This window comes from Lingula anatina, chromosome 6, assembly GCF_051362555.1.
Source record: "Lingula anatina isolate TDL-2025a chromosome 6, LinAna3.0, whole genome shotgun sequence".
NCBI classification, from domain to species: Eukaryota; Metazoa; Brachiopoda; class Lingulata; order Lingulida; family Lingulidae; genus Lingula; species Lingula anatina.
In genome coordinates this window covers 21,111,526-21,133,080 of record NC_141772.1, presented here as the reverse complement: position 1 = coordinate 21,133,080, position 21,555 = coordinate 21,111,526, and the positions used below count along the sequence as shown (strand labels likewise).

At 35.6% G+C, this 21,555-nt stretch overlaps 1 protein-coding gene and 1 long non-coding RNA gene across 2 annotated transcripts in view; one reads left to right on the top strand and one right to left on the bottom strand.

Annotated features, from left to right (window-relative positions):
- Positions 1-112: 112 nt before the first annotated feature.
- Positions 113-21,555, top strand: part of LOC106156622 (glutamine--tRNA ligase) — a 30,366-nt gene continuing 8,923 nt past the window's right edge. Inside the window, exons 1-21 of the mRNA XM_087014606.1 lie at positions 113-286; positions 2,455-2,608; positions 2,937-3,046; positions 3,459-3,534; positions 4,231-4,346; positions 5,801-5,894; positions 6,099-6,170; positions 6,351-6,436; positions 6,635-6,721; positions 7,032-7,131; positions 11,012-11,199; positions 12,062-12,192; positions 13,168-13,260; positions 15,849-15,986; positions 16,350-16,437; positions 17,044-17,129; positions 17,623-17,782; positions 18,066-18,158; positions 18,730-18,857; positions 19,123-19,189; positions 19,734-19,859. Of these exons, the coding sequence (XP_086870732.1) occupies positions 176-286; positions 2,455-2,608; positions 2,937-3,046; positions 3,459-3,534; positions 4,231-4,346; positions 5,801-5,894; positions 6,099-6,170; positions 6,351-6,436; positions 6,635-6,721; positions 7,032-7,131; positions 11,012-11,199; positions 12,062-12,192; positions 13,168-13,260; positions 15,849-15,986; positions 16,350-16,437; positions 17,044-17,129; positions 17,623-17,782; positions 18,066-18,158; positions 18,730-18,857; positions 19,123-19,189; positions 19,734-19,859 (2,304 nt within the window). The 5' untranslated portion in view covers positions 113-175. The remainder of the gene's footprint in view (positions 287-2,454; positions 2,609-2,936; positions 3,047-3,458; positions 3,535-4,230; positions 4,347-5,800; positions 5,895-6,098; positions 6,171-6,350; positions 6,437-6,634; positions 6,722-7,031; positions 7,132-11,011; positions 11,200-12,061; positions 12,193-13,167; positions 13,261-15,848; positions 15,987-16,349; positions 16,438-17,043; positions 17,130-17,622; positions 17,783-18,065; positions 18,159-18,729; positions 18,858-19,122; positions 19,190-19,733; positions 19,860-21,555) is intronic.
- LOC147761336 (uncharacterized) lies at positions 14,470-15,476 on the bottom strand. Its single transcript, XR_015334926.1, has 2 exons — positions 15,238-15,476; positions 14,470-14,824 (listed from the first exon to the last, which is right to left on the bottom strand). It is a non-coding gene; the product is annotated as an uncharacterized LOC147761336 (long non-coding RNA).

Below are 21,555 nucleotides of genomic sequence, written 5' to 3'. Positions count from 1 at the left end.
GTAGGAATTAGATGATGCAACCGGTTGCAAGCTCAATTTACTCGAACTCGGTAGCATAAGTTTCGTGACGTCCATCACTGACATCTGATAACCCAGCTGATAACGCCGTCTATATATTGAGCGAGTTTTCACGCGTGTTAGCTTGGCGCTATAAACACTAACGCACTACACGAAAATGGCGAACCTCGTGGAACTGTTCACGAGTATTGGTTTAACGGAGCAGAGAGCGAAGGAAACTGCCAAAAATGAAACGGTTTCAAATGTTTTAAAAGATATTATAGACCAGGTAAGTATGTAAAAAGTTTCAGATCTATTGAAAGTTATAAACATTACAAGGAACGACTATAAAGACACACGTGTGGAGTAAATATTGCACGTTGGCTGTCGTTGCATCAGCCGGCATAAAGATGTGTTTAACGTTTCAGTATGGCTTTCTCTCAAACAATATCCTGAAATTAAACGATTGACTTACCTTATAATTTAAAAGCAGTTTCAAGTTGGTATTAAATAGTGTGTTGCTGTGTTTTAACGCACAATGTACGGCACATTTCAGAATCGGGATCTAGCCCCCCCCCCCCCCCCCATATCCCCTTTCACTTTAACTCAGTATTCATGATGTCAGTCAGGAAAAATCGTGCCACCCTATCTTATCCACTGTAACTTATTTGTCATTTGCAGCATGATAAGAGTCAATTGCCTGTAATTGAGCCCCCTGTATGTTGCGCACTGAAAATTTAAGAGCAGTTTTGAAATTTTAATTCTGAATCTGAAGTGATAGTCATTGCAGTGCTAGTTACATGTCATTATGTCCCCGCACCGATACTCCCACACACCAGTACATCCCCGCACCAATACTTCCCCACACTGATACTCCCCCACAATTGCAGATATACTGAGGGGGAGTATCAGTGCGGGGGAGTATAGACATGACCCCGCAGCGCTTGCTTGAGATATAAACTTGATGAGTGGCAGAGAGCGGTGTCATGTTTGACCTCCCCCCCCTTCATGCCCCCACTTTAATCCTTTTGTTTTGAGTACCAAAGGGGGAAGCAGCAGGTACAATTTATGAAGACTTACAAAAGGTCTTGTAAAAGCATTGCTGAAAAATAGATTGTAGCCCTTCCTTATGATTATAAAGAGAGAGAGAGAGAGAGAGAGAGAGACAGAGTGTTAACACAATCAACTTAACTCGGTTGTACATGAAGAGATGTAGCCATTTACTTGACTCTTATGTTTTATTGTGACTTACATTAGACAAAACATTTAACAGTATCAATTCCTTATGAAAATGAAGTTGTTTTCTTTTATAATACATCTTTTTGTCTGGCTGTAGTCTATAAGTATAAGCATCAGAGCAGTAGATCTTTAGCTTTGCCCTTGTTTTAAATCCGGGCTTATTAACATAGCCCAGTCATTTTAGACACTTGAGACTATGTGTTGTAAAATTGCTGTGCCATGTATTTGTTTAAGATTTATTGAGGCTCCTCACTGGGATAAGATCTTTCTGACTATCGACAGATTTTCAGACTTTTTGGGAACTAAAATTATCATAGGCCTGCCATACTTTCCAAACTTTTGAAAGTAGCAGACATTTTCGGTGAAAAAGCGGAATTCTGTGTTTTATAAATCATTTCTGATGGTTCCTGAGATTTGTCAAGGTTAGGTGTTCATCAGTATCGCTGCCTTTATTTTTTATCTAGGCATTATAAACAAGACCGTGTGTAATAAAAAAATAAATGCTGTGCCATGTATTTGTTTAAGATAATTCAGGCCCATACTGCCTCTATTTTTTTTTATCAAGGCTCGGTTGCATAACCAAGGTACCATAGATAAGACTATGAGCGCATTCTCAACGAATTAAGCCAGGCTTTACAAAGCCGGTGACCTAAAAATGGCGGACGTACATGAAAGAAAAACCGCCTAATCTTTTAATAGTCTCTCCGCCTCTCACACGCCTCCCCACACGTCGTCCCTGCGGGGTACAGTAATTAAATCTCGGCTCCGAACATTAATATTTCCGTGAATATCTCTGGTGATATTATCTCCGTAGATAGTCGATTCATTGCTGCTCTACGGGCCAAATTATTCCTTTTTCGTCTCTGTTTTCAAAGATAATAGAACAGAAGAGCTTTTTTCCTTCGATCGCCTTCAGCCGCCATGCTTTCTTCACCACGAGTTTAACTGATGAGCATGCGCACTTAATATTTCTCAGGTAGCTTCCGCATGGCGAACGGAGCCGAGATTTAATTACTGTACCCCGCAGGGACGACGTGTGGGGAGGCGGAGAGACTATTAAAAGATTAGGAGGTTTTTCTTTCATGTACGTCCGCCATTTTTAGGTCACCGGCTTTGTAAAGCCTGGCTTAATTCGTTGAGAATGCGCTCTATGTGTAATAAAATGTTGTACCATGTATTTGTTTAGGATTTATTCAGGCCTCTATTTTTTTTATCCAGGCTCGTCAACATAATCCAGGTACCATAGACAAGACCATGGGTAACATGTTGTACCATGTGGCCACCAAGTTGAAGTCTCAGATCAGAAACAAGCAAGGGTTACTGGTGGAGTACATTGCTAAGAAGAAATTAGCCACAGAACAACAGCTCAATGGTATGATTGTGTGTTTGTTTCTAACTGCAGTATATGATGAGTTTTGATGCTGATCTTGAAATAAGTTCCTCAATTTGGTAAATTGATAAGATTGTTAAGTTTCTGAAGATGTCAGATTATCTGTGAAATGTTTTTATTATCTTTAATCGTTACTTTGTGATAAAAGAACCTTTGCAATTTAATTATTGCTGATCTTTTAATTTTTCTGGCTTAATATTTTCTTAATGAAGAAAAGAAGAAATTTACTTTTAGAAGCAGAGTTGAGTCCATCTTCATTTATTAAAAAAGAGAAAGCGAGTTCAGCTTCATTTGTACATCTTTACTTCAGCTGCACTCGACTATCTACTTCACCATCCAATGGACCCGACAGATATTAAAGCTTTTGAAACAGCGTGTGGGGTCGGGGTGGAAGTTTCTCCAGAACAGATTGAGGAAGCAGTAAGTGGCGACACCTATCCATGATAGTCTATGAATTATTTAAAGCGGTTAGCATTTACAGGGCTTGACAAAAAACTAGTTTCAGGCACTCTTTGAAAATCTACTTACCATACTTGGGTTTGCGGGCCAGTATGACTTGGAACTCTAGCCTTTCCAATTGGTTATTATGTAAAAAGTTGCCCTTGGGAAACTGGCATGAAAACTTGCATGAAAAATTCCTTGTAAGTTTGCCATGGGACCATTCAACAACAGGTATCAGCTATTGAAAAAATCATCATCTGTGATTGAGATAATAGTGGTATTGGATTGGATTAGTTACACACTAAAGTATATATTTAGCTTTTTATACAGAAGATTAATGGCACCAATTTCAACTATCTCCAACATACAACCTTTGTTAATCCCATTCCAGGTTGAAGCTGTGATAAAGAAATACAAGTCCAAACTGGTGGAAGAGAGATACAGATTCAACAGTGGCCTTTTATTAAGTAAGTCCTGCACCAAGGTTTGAATCAACATTGCCCAGTGGGCAAGCCTGCAGTGGATTTTCCCTTAATGAAGAGTCATTTCCATTTGAGTTGGCACTGCTTTGCTGAGTGTCATGAAACCTAAGCCATATCTCTTTTTTTCGAAATGGGCACAATACTTTTTTTAATTGGACTATGACTGGTTTATCTTGGGTCAAAGTAGACTAAAAGTGTAAGTCTTAAATATTTAAACCAGTTTTTGGACTAAAGCTGTTTTTGTGAAAGAGATTCTTGTGCCTGTGAAATCAGAAATTTAAATGTATTTCACATTTTGTGTATTTGCAGTGCATGTTGGAAGACTTTTTAGTATGTAATTCTAATAGCACACCAGTTCTTTGTTGTCATTTATCACTATGGCAACAATGTCAGAATTGTGCGACATAAAATTCTGCAAGAGAAATTAGCAGACTAGCTTTGTGTGTGTGTGTGTGGCATGGTCTGTCAGTCACTTTTGTACAAATATAAAGAAAATATATGATCTTTTGACCTTTCCTTTTGTTTTAGCCAAGGCACTGTGTATCTTTTTTAATTGATGAATAAGTTCATTTACCATAAGTATTTAAACTAGGATTTGATGAAATTTTTCATCCATCATTAGCTATAAAGGAAAGTGTTATTTTACCTTCTGAAAAGTGACCCTTCATTTGCCAATTTCAGAGGAAGCAAGGGAGACGTTGAAGTGGGCGGATGGCAAGGCTTTAAAAAATGAAGTTGATATCCAGCTGCTGGACTTACTTGGACCAAAGACTGCCGAAGATCTGGAAAAACCGAAGGTAATAATAGAAACTGGAGGATTCTGTTTTTTTTCTCTGAGCCCACGTCTTCACTCCCGTTCACCTCCAGCTAAAAATTACCTCTCAGCTTCACGTCTTACACCACTAGAAGTCACTTACGGCATAATCCTGTCTCCTCCGGTTCCTTTTATTTATATGACTAGAAATTTAGCTCAAGTAGAACCTGGGCTGTGAGGAGAATTGAGTTAACACTTCCAGGGCTATTTTCACTTATCACGTGTCTGCAATTTGTATGTACTTTGAGGTTTTCCCTTACCAACAACTGTGTAAGGGCTGATGTATCTGTCAGCATCCTTTCCCCCCCTTTCTGTCAGCATGCCTCATATTTAGTTTTAAAACTTCACTTCCAATCTGGTGTTGCTGAAAAAAAAAAGCTCATGTATCTCTGCCTGCACTTCTATGTTGGCAATAGCAGGTCTTGTTTCCCTGAGTTGAAACCTTTGATGACTTCAAACCATAATCGTTTTCTCGTGTTATCGCTATTGTTAACTGTAAATCTTTACAAAAAAATTTTTTAATTTCCTGCGAGTCCATTTTCCTGTGGGTGGTACGGGCTTGTCACCCCCACTGCTGCAATCTGTGATCTTGGAAATAGTCTCAACCATGACATTAAGAGAGCTCTCTGCCTTGATCTGATACAATAATGCTTTGGTAACCAAACATCCTCCTCCTCAGCGACTGTTACTCTTTAAAAGAATATGACGAAGGCAACTTTTCTCCTGGGCAACGAACCCAATGTGGGCAGCACAGGATCTTCCACATTATGGGAAATGGAATGGATGTTGAGTGGCACAGCCACTGTTCTTTGTCGCCATTAGAAGTAGATCTGTTTTCTTGATGGTTGCTGTGTTCAGTTGTTTCTTGCTCCAAAGGTTGTTCAATATCCCTGACAATCTTAGTAATACGACTTTTCAAGATGGAACGGTTTTTGGCTTCTTCCTCCCAGGGACTGACACAATTGTTGTCAGTTGACAAGTGGCTTTTAATACAGTCTGGTAGCACAGCTTTGGCTTTCCAATCTTTTTTCCCCTTGGAATTTGCTGTAAAAGGAGTCAAAAAAATAAGTTCGCTTTAGGAACTTTTTATTTGCCACCTGGCGCTGGTGGCATGATGATTCCCATTGTCTAACCTCTGTGGCTATGTTGTGCCAGTAGTATCTTTGTTCTATCTTATCCAGAGTTTTTGTAGCACCCAAGTATCAACCTTGAGTAAAAATATGAAAATGTTTAAATTGGATAAAGTGGTTAAGTATGAAATTTCCTGAATATTTGCAATGATGATGTCTATATTACTATTGAAATATGAGATGTGAAAATCAGTTTTGCTGTACAGTGATTTCAATAAATATCTAGTGTTATTCAGTAGTTTTCTGATCTTGTGTGTTAAACTGTTCTTCTTACTGAATCTAATTTTTTTTTTTTTTTTGTTCACAGGACAAGAAAGAAAAGAAAGGCAAAAACAAAGCAGAACAGAAGTCCACCTCAACGGCAGCAAAAAATGACGATTCTCTGGGGGATTCCAGTAATTGTAAGTAACTCCAGTAATAACAATTATCTTTGTGTGACTTTGGAGGACAGTTTACAGCTTTTATGGTTATTGAATAGTGTGTGTGTGACCAGTTGTAATTGCCAACATCTTGAAATCTTTTATGTTTTTGTTGAAGTGTTTTTGATCATATTTTTGACACACAACACATAAAAACAAATGTATATTGTTTTTTTTTTCTTTCAGATATGAGTGCTACAGGAGAGGTGAAAACCTTCATGGATATCATGGGTGATGCTGTTAAGTTTCATAAGCCAGGTAAATATTATTGATGGCCATTTTGGATATTTGCATACAGGTAAAATTGTATGGAACTTTTGTTTTCTTCTAGTTGGAGCAAGCAACATTTCAAATGTAATGCTATATAATAACTCCGCAGTAAGCCTTCTATCTAATCAAGACAAATAAAAATGATGCTTAACACTTGTCATTTCTTAGGGGAGAATTACAAGACAGACGGCTACGTTATAACCCCCAACACGATGAATCTTATGAAGAAACATCTTGAGGAAACTGGCGGGCAGGTAGGAAGTTTGGACGCTACATATCTTTCGTAATTTCTCTGACCAGTGTGTGTGCTAGTTACTTATGGTGAAGAGAAGTAGTTTAAATAAAAAACACAATAATATAAATGGAATGGAAGAAACTACAATCTGTTGTCAGACCAGGTTAACTTTGCTTCAAGTAAAGTCTTGATCAAACTTTTCTTTCTTTTCATGCAGGTAGTGACCCGTTTCCCACCAGAACCAAATGGAATCCTCCATATTGGTCACGCGAAAGCCATCAACTTTAACTTTGGCTACGCCCTTGTACGTATGCAGAAAACATTAGCAGAGGACTTTTATTGATCTGTTTTATTTGTGTCTAAACATATCTAAGTTTCAGACCTTAAAGAGCCCCCAGGAGAAATGACTTGTTTGTAAAATCTTAGAATAAAAAGATTAAGGAAAAGATTAATTAATTTTATAACCTATAGACCTACTTAAAGGTACTTCAGGTAATTATAAAATTAGTAGAGCATTAAACATTTGCCTACTCAAGAATGATCATAGAAGATATCTTTAAGAGGTGATTTATTAAATAGTGGATTTTTTCTTGATTCTTTTTCTTATCTTTCAGAAAAACAATGGTATTTGTTACTTGCGTTATGATGACACCAATCCAGAGAAGGAGGAGGAGAAGTTTTTCACGGGAATTTTGGACATGGTACATTGGCTGGGTAAGTTAATGTAATATTAGGTTGATGCAAGATATTGTCATAATTATGTTGAATGTATTGGGTAGATGCACAGTAATGTCAGATGCAAAAATTTGAATTTATCAAAAACTTTTTTTTTTGTTGTTTGATGAATGCATATGGTAGGTGCAAGATGTTGTCAAAAGCTTAACTTCAAATTTTAGTTTTTCAGAAACTTCTCATCATCAGACATGTTTGAAATGTGATACTAGTTCATGGTAATGACTTACCAACTGTATGGAATTTCAGTTTATTTATCAGATTATGAAAATGAACTTTAAGAAAAATTTACAAACATTGACATCACTATTTGTACCACCAGCGTTAGCGCTGGTGGTACACATGGTTTTAGTCCCGTCCGGTCCGTTCCGCCGGCTCCTGCGGCTCCGCCGGCTCCGCCGCCATGTTACCGTTACCGCTTCTCCTCCTAGACGGTAAGGGCCCCCATACCCATCTCTTGGATTTAGGTCACCTATAATCTCAACTCGTTCCACGTAAAATTTGGGCTTTGTCGGTATTGGGGTCTAGGTGTGGCATTCATTGCAATGCACCCTTGTCCAAAAATGGCAAAATTAAATGCTAATTATCTACCCTACGGAAGGAATTATGGGAAAAATTTCTACAGACGGCTTTCCAAAAGTCATATGTGTAGATTTCAAATATGCCCTTGGATTTGACCTTTGACCTTTATTTCAAGGTCAAACAGACCAAATTTTTCAAAAAAATGAATTTTTTTACGAAAAAAAAATTATTTGCGCTGTTATTCAGACACCACACAGACTTAACCAATAATATTATTGGAAAATGATACCCTTCAGGTCATCTTTCATCTCCGTGAATTTGGGTTCAATCGGTGCATTTTAATGGGAGTAGCGGCCATAAGATACCGAAACTGAAAACTGTCTCTAATTCGGGGACCGTTAATGCTAGAGACCCATTCTTTTTTGCATTTTGTAGAGCATGTAAAGCCCATCACTGGAGGTGGTCTCCGTTTTTTTGTATTCCATACGGTTTTCGAGCTACGCTGTGTCAAAAAGTACATATTGGTGGTGAAAGCAAAATGTGCAGTACGGTAATGGATAATAAATTTTGAACTCTGGAAAAATAAAACATAAGGCTTGGCAAAGCAGACAACTTGTGGTCAAAAATGACATTATTTCATCAAATTTGAACTTCTGGAACTTCAGAGCACCTCCCATTTCAAGAATTTCGACCAAAATGACCTTTTCTTTATTTTAATTAATTTTTTCTGTAGGAAATTTATGGCACATTAAGGTAACTCCAAAATTATAACATTTAGTCCCTTATATCTCCAAAACTGGCAGAGATAGGTCTATAGTTACTATTGAAGTTGAATAGGAAGTCATATACTGGCAATCTAAATGTGACCTTGAAATTGACCTTTGACCTACTTTTCACCATGAATTGAACTTTGCAAATTTTGCTTCCCTTTTATCTCCAAAACTGGCAGAGATAGGTCCATAGTTTCTATTGAAGTTGAATAGGAAGTCATATACTGGCAATCTAAATGTGACCTTGAAATTGACCTTTGACCTACTTTTCACCATGAACTGAACTTTGCAAATTTTGCTTCCCTTTTATCTCCAAAACTGGCAGAGATAGGTCCATAGTTACTATTGAAGTTGAATAGGAAGTCATATACTGGCAATCTAAATGTGACCTTGAAATTGACCTTTGACCTACTTTTCACTATGAACTGAACTCTGCTAATTTCTTTCTCTTTTAACTCCAAACCTGGCAGAGATAGGTCCATAGTTACTATTGAAGTTGAATAGGAAGTCATATACTGGCAATCTAAATGTGACCTTGAAATTGACCTTTGACCTACTTTTCACCATGAATTAAACTTTGCAAATTTTGCTTCCCTTTTATCTCCAAAACTGGCAGAGATAGGTCCATAGCTTCTATTGAACTTGAATATGAAGTCATATACTGGCAATCTAATTGTGACCTTGAAATTGACCTTTGACCTACTTTTCACCATGAACTGAACTTTGCAAATTTTGCTTCCCTTTTATCTCCAAACCTGGCAGAGATAGGTCCATAGTTACTATTGAAGTTGAATAGGAAGTCATATACTGGCAATCTAAATGTGACCTTGAAATTGACCTTTGACCTACTTTTCACCATGAACTGAACTTTGCAAATTTTGCTTCCCTTTTATCTCCAAAACTGCCAGAGATAGGTCCATAGTTACTATTGAAGTTGAATAGGAAGTCATATACTGGCAATCTAAATGTGACCTTGAAATTGACCTTTGACCTACTTTTCACCATGAACTGAACTCTGCTAATTTCTTTCTCTTTTAACTCCAAACCTGGCAGAGATAGGTCCATAGTTACTATTGAAGTTGAATAGGAAGTCATATACTGGCAATCTAAATTCGACCTTGAAATTGACCTTTGACCTACTTTTTATCATGAATTGAACTTTGCAAATTTTGGTTCCCTTTTATCTCCAAAACTGGCAGAGATAGGTCCATAATTACTATTGAACTTGAATAGGAAGTCATATACTGGCAATCTTACTGTGACCTTGAAATTGACCTTTGACCTACTTTTCACCATGAACTGAACGTTGCAAATTTTGCTTCCCTTTTATCTCCAAAACTGGGAGAGATAGGTCCATAGTTTTTATTGAACTTGAATAGGAAGTCATATACTGGCACATATTGGTGGTGAAAGCAAAATGTGCAGTACGGTAATGGATAATAAATTTTGAACTCCGGAAAAATAAAACATAAGGCTTGGCAAAGCAGACAACTTGTGGTCAAAAATGACATTATTTCATCAAATTTGAACATCTGGAACTTCAGAGCACCTCTTATTTCAAGAATTTTTACCAAAATGACCTTTTCTTTATTTTAATTAATTTTTTCTGTAGGAAATTTATGGCACATTATGGTAACTCCAAAATTAAAACATATAGTCCCTTATATCTCCAAAACTGGCAGAGATAGGTCCATAGTTACTATTGAAGTTGAATAGGAAGTCATATACTGGCAATCTAAATGTGACCTTGAAATTGACCTTTGACCTACTTTTCACCATGAACTGAACTTTGCATATTTTTTTCCCTTTTATCTACAAAACTGGCAGAGATAGGTCCATAGTTACTATTGAACTTGAATAGGAAGTCAGAGATAGGTCCATAGTTTCTATTGAACTTGCATGGAAAGTCATATACTGGCAATCTAAGTGTGACCTTGAAATTGACCTTTGACCTACTTTTTATCATGAATTGAATTTTGCAAATTTTGGTTCCCTTTTATCTCCAAAACTGGCAGAGATAGGTCCATAGTTTCTATTGAACTTGCATGGAAAGTCATATACTGGCAATCTAAGTGTGACCTTGAAATTGACCTTTGACCTACTTTTCACTATGAACTGAACTTTGCAAATTTCTTTCTCTTTTAACTCCAAACCTGGCAGAGATAGGTCCATAGTTACCATTAAAGTTGAATATGAAGCCATATACTGGCAATTTACTGTGACCTTGAAATTGACCTTTGACCTACCCTACGATGAACTTAACTTTGATTGTACCATTTTAAGTTATATATATTTTTTTGCATATTTTGAAAATTCTTGTTGATTGCATTTTTACAGCTTGTCAAGCATAAGACTGGTGGCTGTGTCCCTTCTTTTGTGTATGTGGGGGTCTATACGAATGCACTTGCTCCAGCTGGTGGTACAATATTCGGAGGCGGTATCGCCTCTCTGATCCTCTAGTTTTTCTTTATTTTCATGTCACAAAATTTGGGAGTATCACATATATTGAATGTCAAGTTCTAGAAAACCAAACCATAAATTAAATCAATGTTTTTCCCCTTTATTTTCAGGATACTCTCCTTACAAAGTGACCCATGCATCAGACAACTTCCAGCAACTGTACGAGTGGGCCGTGGAACTGATAAAGCGCGGACATGCTTACGTTTGCCACCAAACCGTGGAGGAGATAAAAGGAATCAACCCTCCACCGTCGCCATGGAGAGACAGGCCCATTGAGGAGTCTCTGATACTCTTTGAGGTTTGTTAAGCTGCAATGAACACATTTTCCCAAATTTTTCTGGCCTTAAAAGATTTCTTATATTTTTGTGAACTCTTACGCCTGCTTCTATTGCCAGACTTTTATTTTGACATTTTCTATCATTTGTATTTACAATGCTTAATACTTTATGGAGATGTCATTTAAGAAAAACAGGATTAAAATGGATAGACATTAATGGAAATAACTTAAGTTTGAAAATATGTTAAAAGAAATGTAAAAGAGTGCAGAGGTGGTAATCAGAATTCTCTCATTGGAAAATGGCCAACATTCAAAAATAGGGGCCATGTCATTGAGACTTGTGAATTTGTTATATCTTGATGGCACACACAGTGGGTTGTTGTTATGTATTACTATGGCAACACTCTCAAATGTGTGCAACAGTAATTTCTGCAAAAGGAAATGATAGCAGATCAGTTGACTTGTAGCTGTGTCTGAGAATCCCTTTTGTACAAATTGACAAAAAAATGTCTGAAAAGCACAGTTTGTGTAGGTTTGTTTTAAGTATTCCTTTGTAGGTTACTTAAGAAATGCAAAGTTGCATTAAAATGTTCTCTTGCTCAAGCTATTTATTTTGTATTGAAAATTTTTGTAGAGGAAAAGATTATTTTGGTTAATTGACTCAAAATTAAGTAAGCACTGAAAAAACTCATTGATAGAATCCTGACATAATAAGAACAGAAAAAATCTTATTCAACAAAATTTACCTATCAAGTATATAAAATAATAGCTGTTAAAACGGATCTCCCAGACTAAAAATTGTGAAAGCTATGAAAAAATGTCACAACCAGGCCAGTTTTATTTCCATAAAGTATAAGTATTTTTTCTGAACCCTGTATTTCAGGACATGAAGAAGGGGAAGATAGATGAGGGGAAGGCCACCCTTAGGATGAAGACCACCCTGGAGGATGGAAAGATGGACCCCGTGGCTTACAGGATTAAATTTGCTCCTCATCACAGGACGGGGGATGAATGGTAAGATTCTCTCAGGCTCTCTCTCCTTCATTTGCCTGGTTCCTCTTTCTCTGTGTTCATTTAAAGGTGGAGAGAGGGATATTGGTTGAAACCATCATGGAGAAGATGATATGAATCAATCTCTCTCTCTCTCTCTCTCTCTCTCTCTCTCTCTCTCTCTCTCTCTCTCTCTCTCTCTCTCTCTCTCTCTCTCTCTCTCTCTCTCTCTCTCTCTCTCATATCTTCTTTCCCCATTACAAATACACTCCATGCATTAATAATAATAAGTTTATTGAGCACTAAATACATTTGCAGGCTCACTAGACTACATTATTTACACAATATATATTAAGGAATGAGAATATTGTTAACTTTACAGGCAAAGAGATGATTTGAAAATTTTATCCATTTTCCCCCAGTGGACAATTTCAAGAAATTTAGCATTTCCCCTCAAAAAGTACTATGCAAGTTTATCCTTTTGAAGCCCTGGGTTTTTTTTTTTCTTTTTTAAACTCTTATTTGATAATAGGTTCAATTAACAACAAAGGCAATTACTGGCACACCAGTTCTTTGTTGTCATTCGTTACTATGGCAACAATGTCAGAAGTGTGCAACATTAATTATCAGCAAGAGAAATTAGCAGACAGGCCTTGTGTGTGGCTTTGTCTGTCAGTCACTTTTGTACAAATATCCACTTGATAACAAAAACTTTTTTTTAAATAATTGATGGATGAATTAATGATTTAATGAATGATAAGTAAATATTATTTGTAATCTTTATGTCAGAATATACTGCAGAAATATAAAATAAATATATAAGAAGGTAACACTTAACTACAGTACTGTTACAGTGTATTACAGGATTCAGCAAATGGAAGTCTTCATTTCTATTTTTATGCAAATATTAGTACAGTTGATTTAAATTAACAGAATAATGTTCCCTTCAAAAGAAATTACCATTGAAAAGAAATCCATGATCAAATTTTCCTGTTCTAGGTGCATATATCCCACTTATGACTACACTCATTGTTTGTGTGACTCCATTGAAAATATCAGCCATTCTTTGTGTACTAAGGAGTTCCAGGCCAGGTAAGTCTTTAAAATTTTTTGTTTGTTTTCTGGGGCATGTTTCACAAAACTTAAAAATTTGTTCATCACATGCCATCTTATAAAAGGTGAAAGGAAGAATTTGTAGCCTGCCATGCTTGATGGATAAGCAAGGCATATATACGACTTGCATTATTCGTCTCGTTTTCGATATTGAGCGCAGTGCATTGTGGGTAAAGTGGGACCCATCTTGCGTTGCCGCCATTTCTGTACACAGAAATAAAATTCCTCTCGGCGGTTCTATGTGTTTTGTGCCTGTTTGTTTCAACAATACGAAGCGAGATCGAAATTTTTCATTTTATGCTTTCCCCAAGGACCCAAAAAAGTGAGGTATATGGATTGACAATATTGGACGAGCGGGAAATGAAGGCAAATTTAGTAAGTTCGAGCCCGCCAAGCATCACCGTGTGTGTAGTGCTCATTTTGAAGGAGGGAATAAATCGTATTTGGGTGGTAGACCGACTATATTTTTTACTCAAGGAATCGAAAATTTGTAAGCCCCGAAGAAAAATTATTAGACATTTAACTGTTGATAACTCTGAGTCAAATTTTAGTGAACCTGGCGGCAAGTGGGAAGTTGAACAGCGAGGATGAAAATGGCTTCTCAAATACAGACCGCAATGCCTACTGCATTGTATCAGATGCAAGCTCAGATGCGCTTTTAATGACGGTTAAGGAAAAACAACATATTATTTTCAGTATGGAACTGAAAATCCGATCTTTAGAAATTAAACTTTCAGAAACAGAGTGGAATTACAACGAGCAAAAAAAAAAAAAAAAAAGATGCATGAAGAAATAGTGTGACAGAGAAAAAGTACAAAAAAATGCTGGAACAACTGTCCAAAGCACATGAGGAAGTTGACAAACACACTTTCAGCATAAAGTCTATGCACAACAAACCTGAAATGGTTAAATTTTACATCGGTCTTGAAACCTATGAGGAATTAAACATTTCCATGGCTTTTTATACCCCGACATTACCTCAGTATAAAAAATGGCATGAAAACTGTCATGTGAAACTTTGGTTTGATTTCACAGCAAGGTTAAAGCTGGTTTTAGTTTTACTTTGGTTTTAGAGTATTGTTATCGCCACTGCTTAGACCTGAGTAAAACTAAAACCAGGTTTAAACCTGACTGTGAAGGAGTATTGAATGGTATATTACTTATGCCAATTAACAAAAAAGAGAACACTTTTACCAAATATCTCATTTTTATTATCACAATGCACTTGAACATATCTAGAAAATGTTTAAAACACTGCATTTTAAAACATGAATCAGAAATATCGTAAGGTATCTTCGAAAGATATTTCCAATGCAGCATCATTGGTTTTATTATGCAAAATAAAATTGTGAAACGAAATATTGAATTGAATTTATTAATAGGCAAATATTAAAAAAAACGGTTTGGGCATTCCCTTCAAGGACTTGGTCTATTCTCCACTGTCTTGATTCAAACTTCAATCTGGTAGGCCTACTTCTAATTTTCTCTGCCATCTGGATCCTATATTTTGTTTCTCTCTCTATCCTCACTGTACAGTTTTCACCTATAAAACAAGTAAAAAATAGTCATGAAAATAATTATTAAAGTCATCATCAACACATCTATAACAGTGATTTATTTACATACATACATACATATTAGACTGATGACAAAACAGAAAATTGACATGACTAGTCATATCATAAATTTTTTTAACCGAAATCTACCTGGATACACAACAGAAAGATAATGAAGAAGAAACAAAGGATAGATGCACTGATATTGACAGTGAGCTTGTACTAATTTCCTGTACAGTGCACTAGCCCACCTCAGAGATTGTATCAGATAATTGTCTGAACCTGGTGACAAATTTATCTCCCCAATAAATGCCTCAGGTGAACATACATGTAATTACATAATGACCACATTAGGGTTTTGTATTTGGTCTTGTATTTAAGAAAATATCGTGTAACATACCTTTTTATCAGCTCTTCTTTTTTGCCTGATGTGTGGGCATCCTACATTTTAACCAACTTTTCAACTCCGGCACCGTTGTCGCCTCAAATGGCTTGTTTAATATCGCCCCCGGCATGTCTTATGCTTCCATCATGTGTTCCTATCGCTGTCAACAACGCTTCCGGTACTATTTTGATCCCTGCAGTGCACAATTCCGGTCATGCGCACATCGCACCTTTCGAATAATGCAAGTCCTATATATAACAGTTTATGCCTGCTCTCTGTGGATCTGTTAATTCTTGAAATGGTTTCACCCTTCTTGAGAACATACAACCCAAGCAGTGGCATATATATAGTGCTTGGGGTTTTCATCCACAATTTTGAGTTCTACCATGCCCCTGTCTTCTTCATTTAGAGATGAATGTTTTTCGAAATAATTCACCCACCCACCCATATCTAACTGCCACCCTTTGGTGCATGCATTTTCAGGATTTTTTTTTTTTTTTTAAGGCCCAATTTCATTTCTGTTTTTTTTTTTTTTTTTTTTTTTTTTTTTTTTTAATATGCTGTAATTGAAAGATATGAATATAAAGATATTTTGATGTTTGTTTATTTTTTTTTCTGTTTACCAGACGGTCCTCATATTACTGGCTATGCAATGCTCTCGATGTTTACTGCCCTGTACAGTGGGAATATGGCAGGCTAAATTTGAACTACACTGTAGTATCCAAGAGAAAAATTGCCAAACTTATCGACTCAGGAATCTGCAGGTAAAACGAAGAGACATTAATTTTATTTTTTATCTAATTATTTGATTCAAGCTGGTCTAATTTATATTGCACACACAGTGGGTTGTTGTTATGTATTACTATGGCAACACTCTCAAATGTGTGCAACAGTAATTCCTGCAAAAGAAAATGATAGCAGATCAGTTGACTTGTAGCTGTGTCTGAGAATCCCTTTTGTACAGAAAAAAATTGTCTGAAATTTTGGTTTTAGATTTTTGTGTGTTGTACAATTTTTCATGAAATAATTGATAACTATTTTGCATTTAAGTTCCCATCAGCATTTTCAGTTACCAAAGAGAACTTAATTATTATTGTGTTCTTAATTTGTGTTTGTTTTAACCTCAGAGACTGGGATGACCCAAGGCTATTCACTTTAACAGCTTTAAGAAGGAGAGGATTTCCCCCAGAAGCCATTAACATGTTCACTGCAAAAGTAAGTTTTTTTTTCACAAATCATGGCCACACTTTGATGACAAACACTTTTGGGGAAGCCCCCGAGTCTTGATTTTTTATTCCAAAGATAAGCCCTGTTGATAGTTAGCTTTTTGTAAATGAAATTAGTTATTTCAAAGATGTTTTTGACATCACAGAATATTTCTAAAAGCACACACAGTGGGTTGTTGTTATGTATTACTATGGCAACACTCTCAATTGTGTGCAACAGTAATTCCTGCAAAAGAAAATGATAGCAGATCAGTTGACTTGTAGCTGTGTCTGAGAATCCCTTTTGTACAAGTATAGATGACATGAGCAAGGGTATTTATTTGTTATTTAATTATCCATTTATAATTTTCATTCTAAAAATGGTCCAAAACATCTTTAGATACAAAGTATATAATTTTATCTTTATGACCAAAATTTTTGATAAATGTAAAAATGTTTTCAATCGATTGTCATTTTTAAAAATAAAAGAACAATAATATTGTGGATTGATGTTTTTATCTCGTGTGAAATAAGACTAAAAATAATTTACTCATGAACTTGTGGTCGTGAAACAACACCAACCATGATGTATACAGACATTTTGATCCACTTCCAGGTCGGAGTGACCATGTCCCAGACTGTCATTGATCCTTCCATGTTAGACTCCTGTGTGAGAGATGTACTGAATGTCAAGGCTCCCAGGTAAGCTTCTTATTGGCAATTCTCAGTTCTGTAAAAATTTCATTAAAGGCAGATCTTTGTAGGAAATTCTACGTTCCCACCATCAAATAATCTAAATTAAAAAGATCTATATATGTTGAAAAAATAACAGAAAGAGTCTTATGAGAGTAGCACATTGAAGGGAAAGAAAAAAAAGTACAAGATCAGATTTGCAAGAAGAAGGATATGTTAATATTAAAAAGAACTGTTTTAACATCAATCCGATGACATCTCAACACCTTCGTGGCATCCTCTCTGTTTTATTGCAACAATAGATAATTGCTTAAATATTTTAGTTTGAATTCTTGAATCTGATAACTGCTCAATAAGTCTGGCACTTTTTAAATAGATTTTATTGAGAAGTTGTGCAGTAAACATTGAGTTTTTGCTTCCTAGAAATTGATAAAAATAGGTTTTGACGACTTGATAAAATTAATTGGAATCCCTTGCAATCTCTTACTTCTGACATTTTCAGAGCTATGGCTGTCCTTGACCCTCTCAAGGTCACAATAACTAATTTTCCGTCTGAAACGACGGAGATTGAAGTTCCAGACTTCCCTGCAGAAGAGTCCAGAGGCTCACACAAAGTTTCTTTTGGAAAAACAATTTTTATTGAAAAGACAGATTTTAAAGAGGTGGGTTTCTCATAGTGGGCAATTCTTTTATTAGTCACAACAGAGGGTTAAAACCATTGTAAGTTTTATTATTTATTATAATTGTGGAATATTAGTATAAAAGGTGTGCGATTTTAGCAGAATGCTTATTATAGCTACAAGAACTTTATGTTCCTTTATCCAAATCTTGACCCCAGTCTATCTCTTCTTCTTAATGCCTTTTCATCTTTGTATGTGTTACTATAGTTTTGATACATATTGTATATAATGGTGTAATCAATATTATTATGACTTACATTTTTAGAAAAATGAAAAAGGTTACAAGAGGCTTGCGCCAGACCAACCAGTTGGACTTCGACATGCTGGCTTTGTCATTTCTGTAGAGAAAGTCATCAAGGTGAGAAACCACGGAGTATATTGAAAATTATTAATTGGATTAAGACTGCGATACTGTGGCATCTGACTGCATTAATTAGTAGAACCTTTACACATTCGAATAATTGTTCACAGAAGTCAGCTGTGTAGCTTCATGAAACAGTTAAAATTTTTGTGAATCTATTTCTGACCATTGTTTTTGCTGGTCAGTAGGCTAGAAGTTTTTTGAACAGGTTGATTATTTCCACTATTAACACTAAAAACTGCACCAATATATACTAAAAGCTATTACCAGTGATAACATCTGCATAAATCTAGAGTAATACAGAATTAAAAAGATTGATTATTAATTTGTAACATTGATGAGAAATAATTATACTCATCACTTGTATTGATGACAAATAAATAGTTTTTTTAACACAGCTAAACATGTTTTTCTGAGGCATAACATTTTGGCCCTTCATCAAAGAACCCTGGTCAGTGTGAGCTTTGGAAGTTTTTATCATCATTATATACAATAGATAATGAAAAACTTATTTCACCAAGTATATATGAACATATTTTACTTTGTTTTCTATTCTTCCACAATAAAGGACAACGATGGATCTGTTTGTGAACTGGAGGTCAGTTGTAAGAAAGTGGCTGACGCGGAGAAACCAAAGGCGTTTATTCACTGGGTGGCAGACCCTGTCATCTGCGAAGTGCGACTGTACGAAAGATTGTGAGTACTTATAATAATTATTTTAGTTATATCTTTAGTTCTTAACTACAGCATCACAGGTGTATTATTTGAGATTTTTTAATGCCTTGTCATAAGATTTTTTAAAACAAATGTCTTATTATGAACTTTGCTATATATTGACTGGGATGAAGTTTTGAAGTCTGAAAAAAAGACTTTCTATTGACTAATTTCTGTGATTGTATTTTTGCACCATGTATGGTGATCTTTATAATTTTTTCTGATTTATTTAAATAATATTTTGCAGATTTAGACATAAAAATCCTGAAGACCCGAATGAAGTTCCTGGAGGATTTTTATCAGATTGTAACAAGGTAAGAGTACATTTTTGATTTCAATTTTTTTGTCGCCAAAAACAAAACTATTTAAGAGGAATGAAACTATGAAACTTTTGTGAAACTGTCACCTTATAACGTTTTGTAAAGTAATAGATCTATGGGTCAACAAAAAAAACCATTAGGGAGAAACGTGATGTTCTTTTAACTGTAATTGATAATGATAATTTATCTATTTTAATATTTAAATTGTTGATAGAACATAATATATGAAGGCACACACAGTGGGTTGTTGCTATGTATTACTATGGCAACACTCTCAGTTGTGTGCAACAGTAATTCCTGCAAAAGAAAATGATAGCAGATCAGTTGACTTGTAGCTGTGTCTGAGAATCCCTTTTGTACAATTCCTTTACCTTTACTGACGCAGAGAATGAAAATAATAACATTCCCTAAACATTTGAGGTTAGTGGTATCATACTGTATAGTGCATTAAAAATTACATATAATGGAATTACTTTTATTAACATTAGTTGATAAGATGTCATGTTTTTTCATAGTTTTTAATAATTTTTTACGTCAGGATTCTCTGACAGTCCAGCCCTCGGCCATGGTGGACCAGTCCGTAAGGGGTGCCAAGGTCTATGACAAGTTCCAGTTTGAACGCCAGGGCTACTTCAGTGTGGATCCAGACTCGACGGAGAAAAAGGTAAATAAATGCGCTGTAACTTCTTATCACTCTTATCCAAAAATTGATATTCATACAGAAGCAGAACATTACGAAAGCTTTTGAAATAAGGCCCTGAGTTTGATAATGGTATAAGATCTGGAATGTTCTGTTTGTCACAAAATAAACTAGATGGGGATGGAACACTAATTTTCTACCACTGGTTACAGTAGTGACACCTACTGATTTGTCAGTGCCGACTGTATTTGGTTTCCCTGTGAATTTCTATAATATTAGTTCGTGATAAAGGAATTTTTGCAATCTGTTGTGAAAGTGTAGATGTTAGCTTACTGCTTGTGTACGTACATCTGTCTTTAGCAAGCTGTGTCTTTAGCAAGCTGATGAATATTTTTTCTCAGATATGTTTTTGTTGTGTATAAATATTAAACATCATGGGTCACAGGGATTGTAAATTGTGCTAGCACTGAAATGATTTTAACGTTTTTTTTTTAGGAATAGTGCAGGGTCCTTACCACTGTTTTATGTCTGTTGAACCCAATTTCTGATGAATTCTTAGTTCTAAAAGAATGTTTGTTTAGTGAAGTTTTTACAAACAATATATTTCTTGTAGTGCGTTTTTGTAAACTTAATGTAAAAGATCACTAATACCTATAGGCCATCCTTTATCTCTCCTCCCCCTTTTTTTCTCTTGACTTTTTTGTTCATTATTTATTTAGATCATGATATATGTGCTGTAAGACTGTGTTCTCCTCTAAATATTTAACCTCCCCCTCCCTTTGCAAGCCTCAACTATCTGCTTCAAGTATTTTGAGAGAGATCCAAAAGTCACTGTGGAAATTACCCCTGTGGTGAGATCAGAGGGAATTTCACATTTTTTAGGAGTTACTTACAGCATAAATAGCTATTGTTTACTGCCTTAGAACGTATAATTTAGATAAAATACATAGGATGTTCTTTGTGATAAGGGTTTGGGATGGAATGCTGAATTTTTTTTTCATGAAATTTGAAGACAATCAAGGCTGGTTGTCCTAAGAATGAGTTAGACTGGGGTAGCTTCATGACTAAGGCAGGCATGGAAGTCTTAATTTGCACAAATATGTGTGCGTGTATGTTCGTGTCAGAGTTTTTCAGTTGTGAGTGTGTGTGTGGGATGGTGTTGTGTATATGTGTGTGCACCTGCAATTTCAGCTTTTCTTAAGAAAAAAATACAAAACGGTCAACATTATCAATGAAGATTAGAAAATAAGAATACAGAAAATAGCTTTTTAAAAGAACAAACATACGGCAATAAATGTTATTTAATATGTAGTCCTGCTTGTGGAATATACAGATAAAGGGTTGTAACATCTTGTCTGTACTTTGTATTATGTTGTCAGTCAGCTTTTTATCTTGTAGCTTGTCCAGTTTGATTTGAAATCACATCTCAAGAAAATCAGATGTACATGTTTTTTCAAAGTTAAGATCTGTGTTGAAGACCTGAAAGTTTGTGTCCTGTTGGGATCATTATATTTTATGTTTCTATCTCTTTTGATCGTAATAACTCAGAAATTTTAAACACTGGTTCTTACAGTGGTATTTTCATAAATAGTTAAATTTATGACATTAGAATGATCTTTTCAGGAGTTTTCAAGAAAAATTAAAAGCAGTGGGGTGTAAGTAAAGTGAGCTTCCTATTTGCCTTTTATAACAATTCAAAATTCTTCAAAGTGGATGCCTT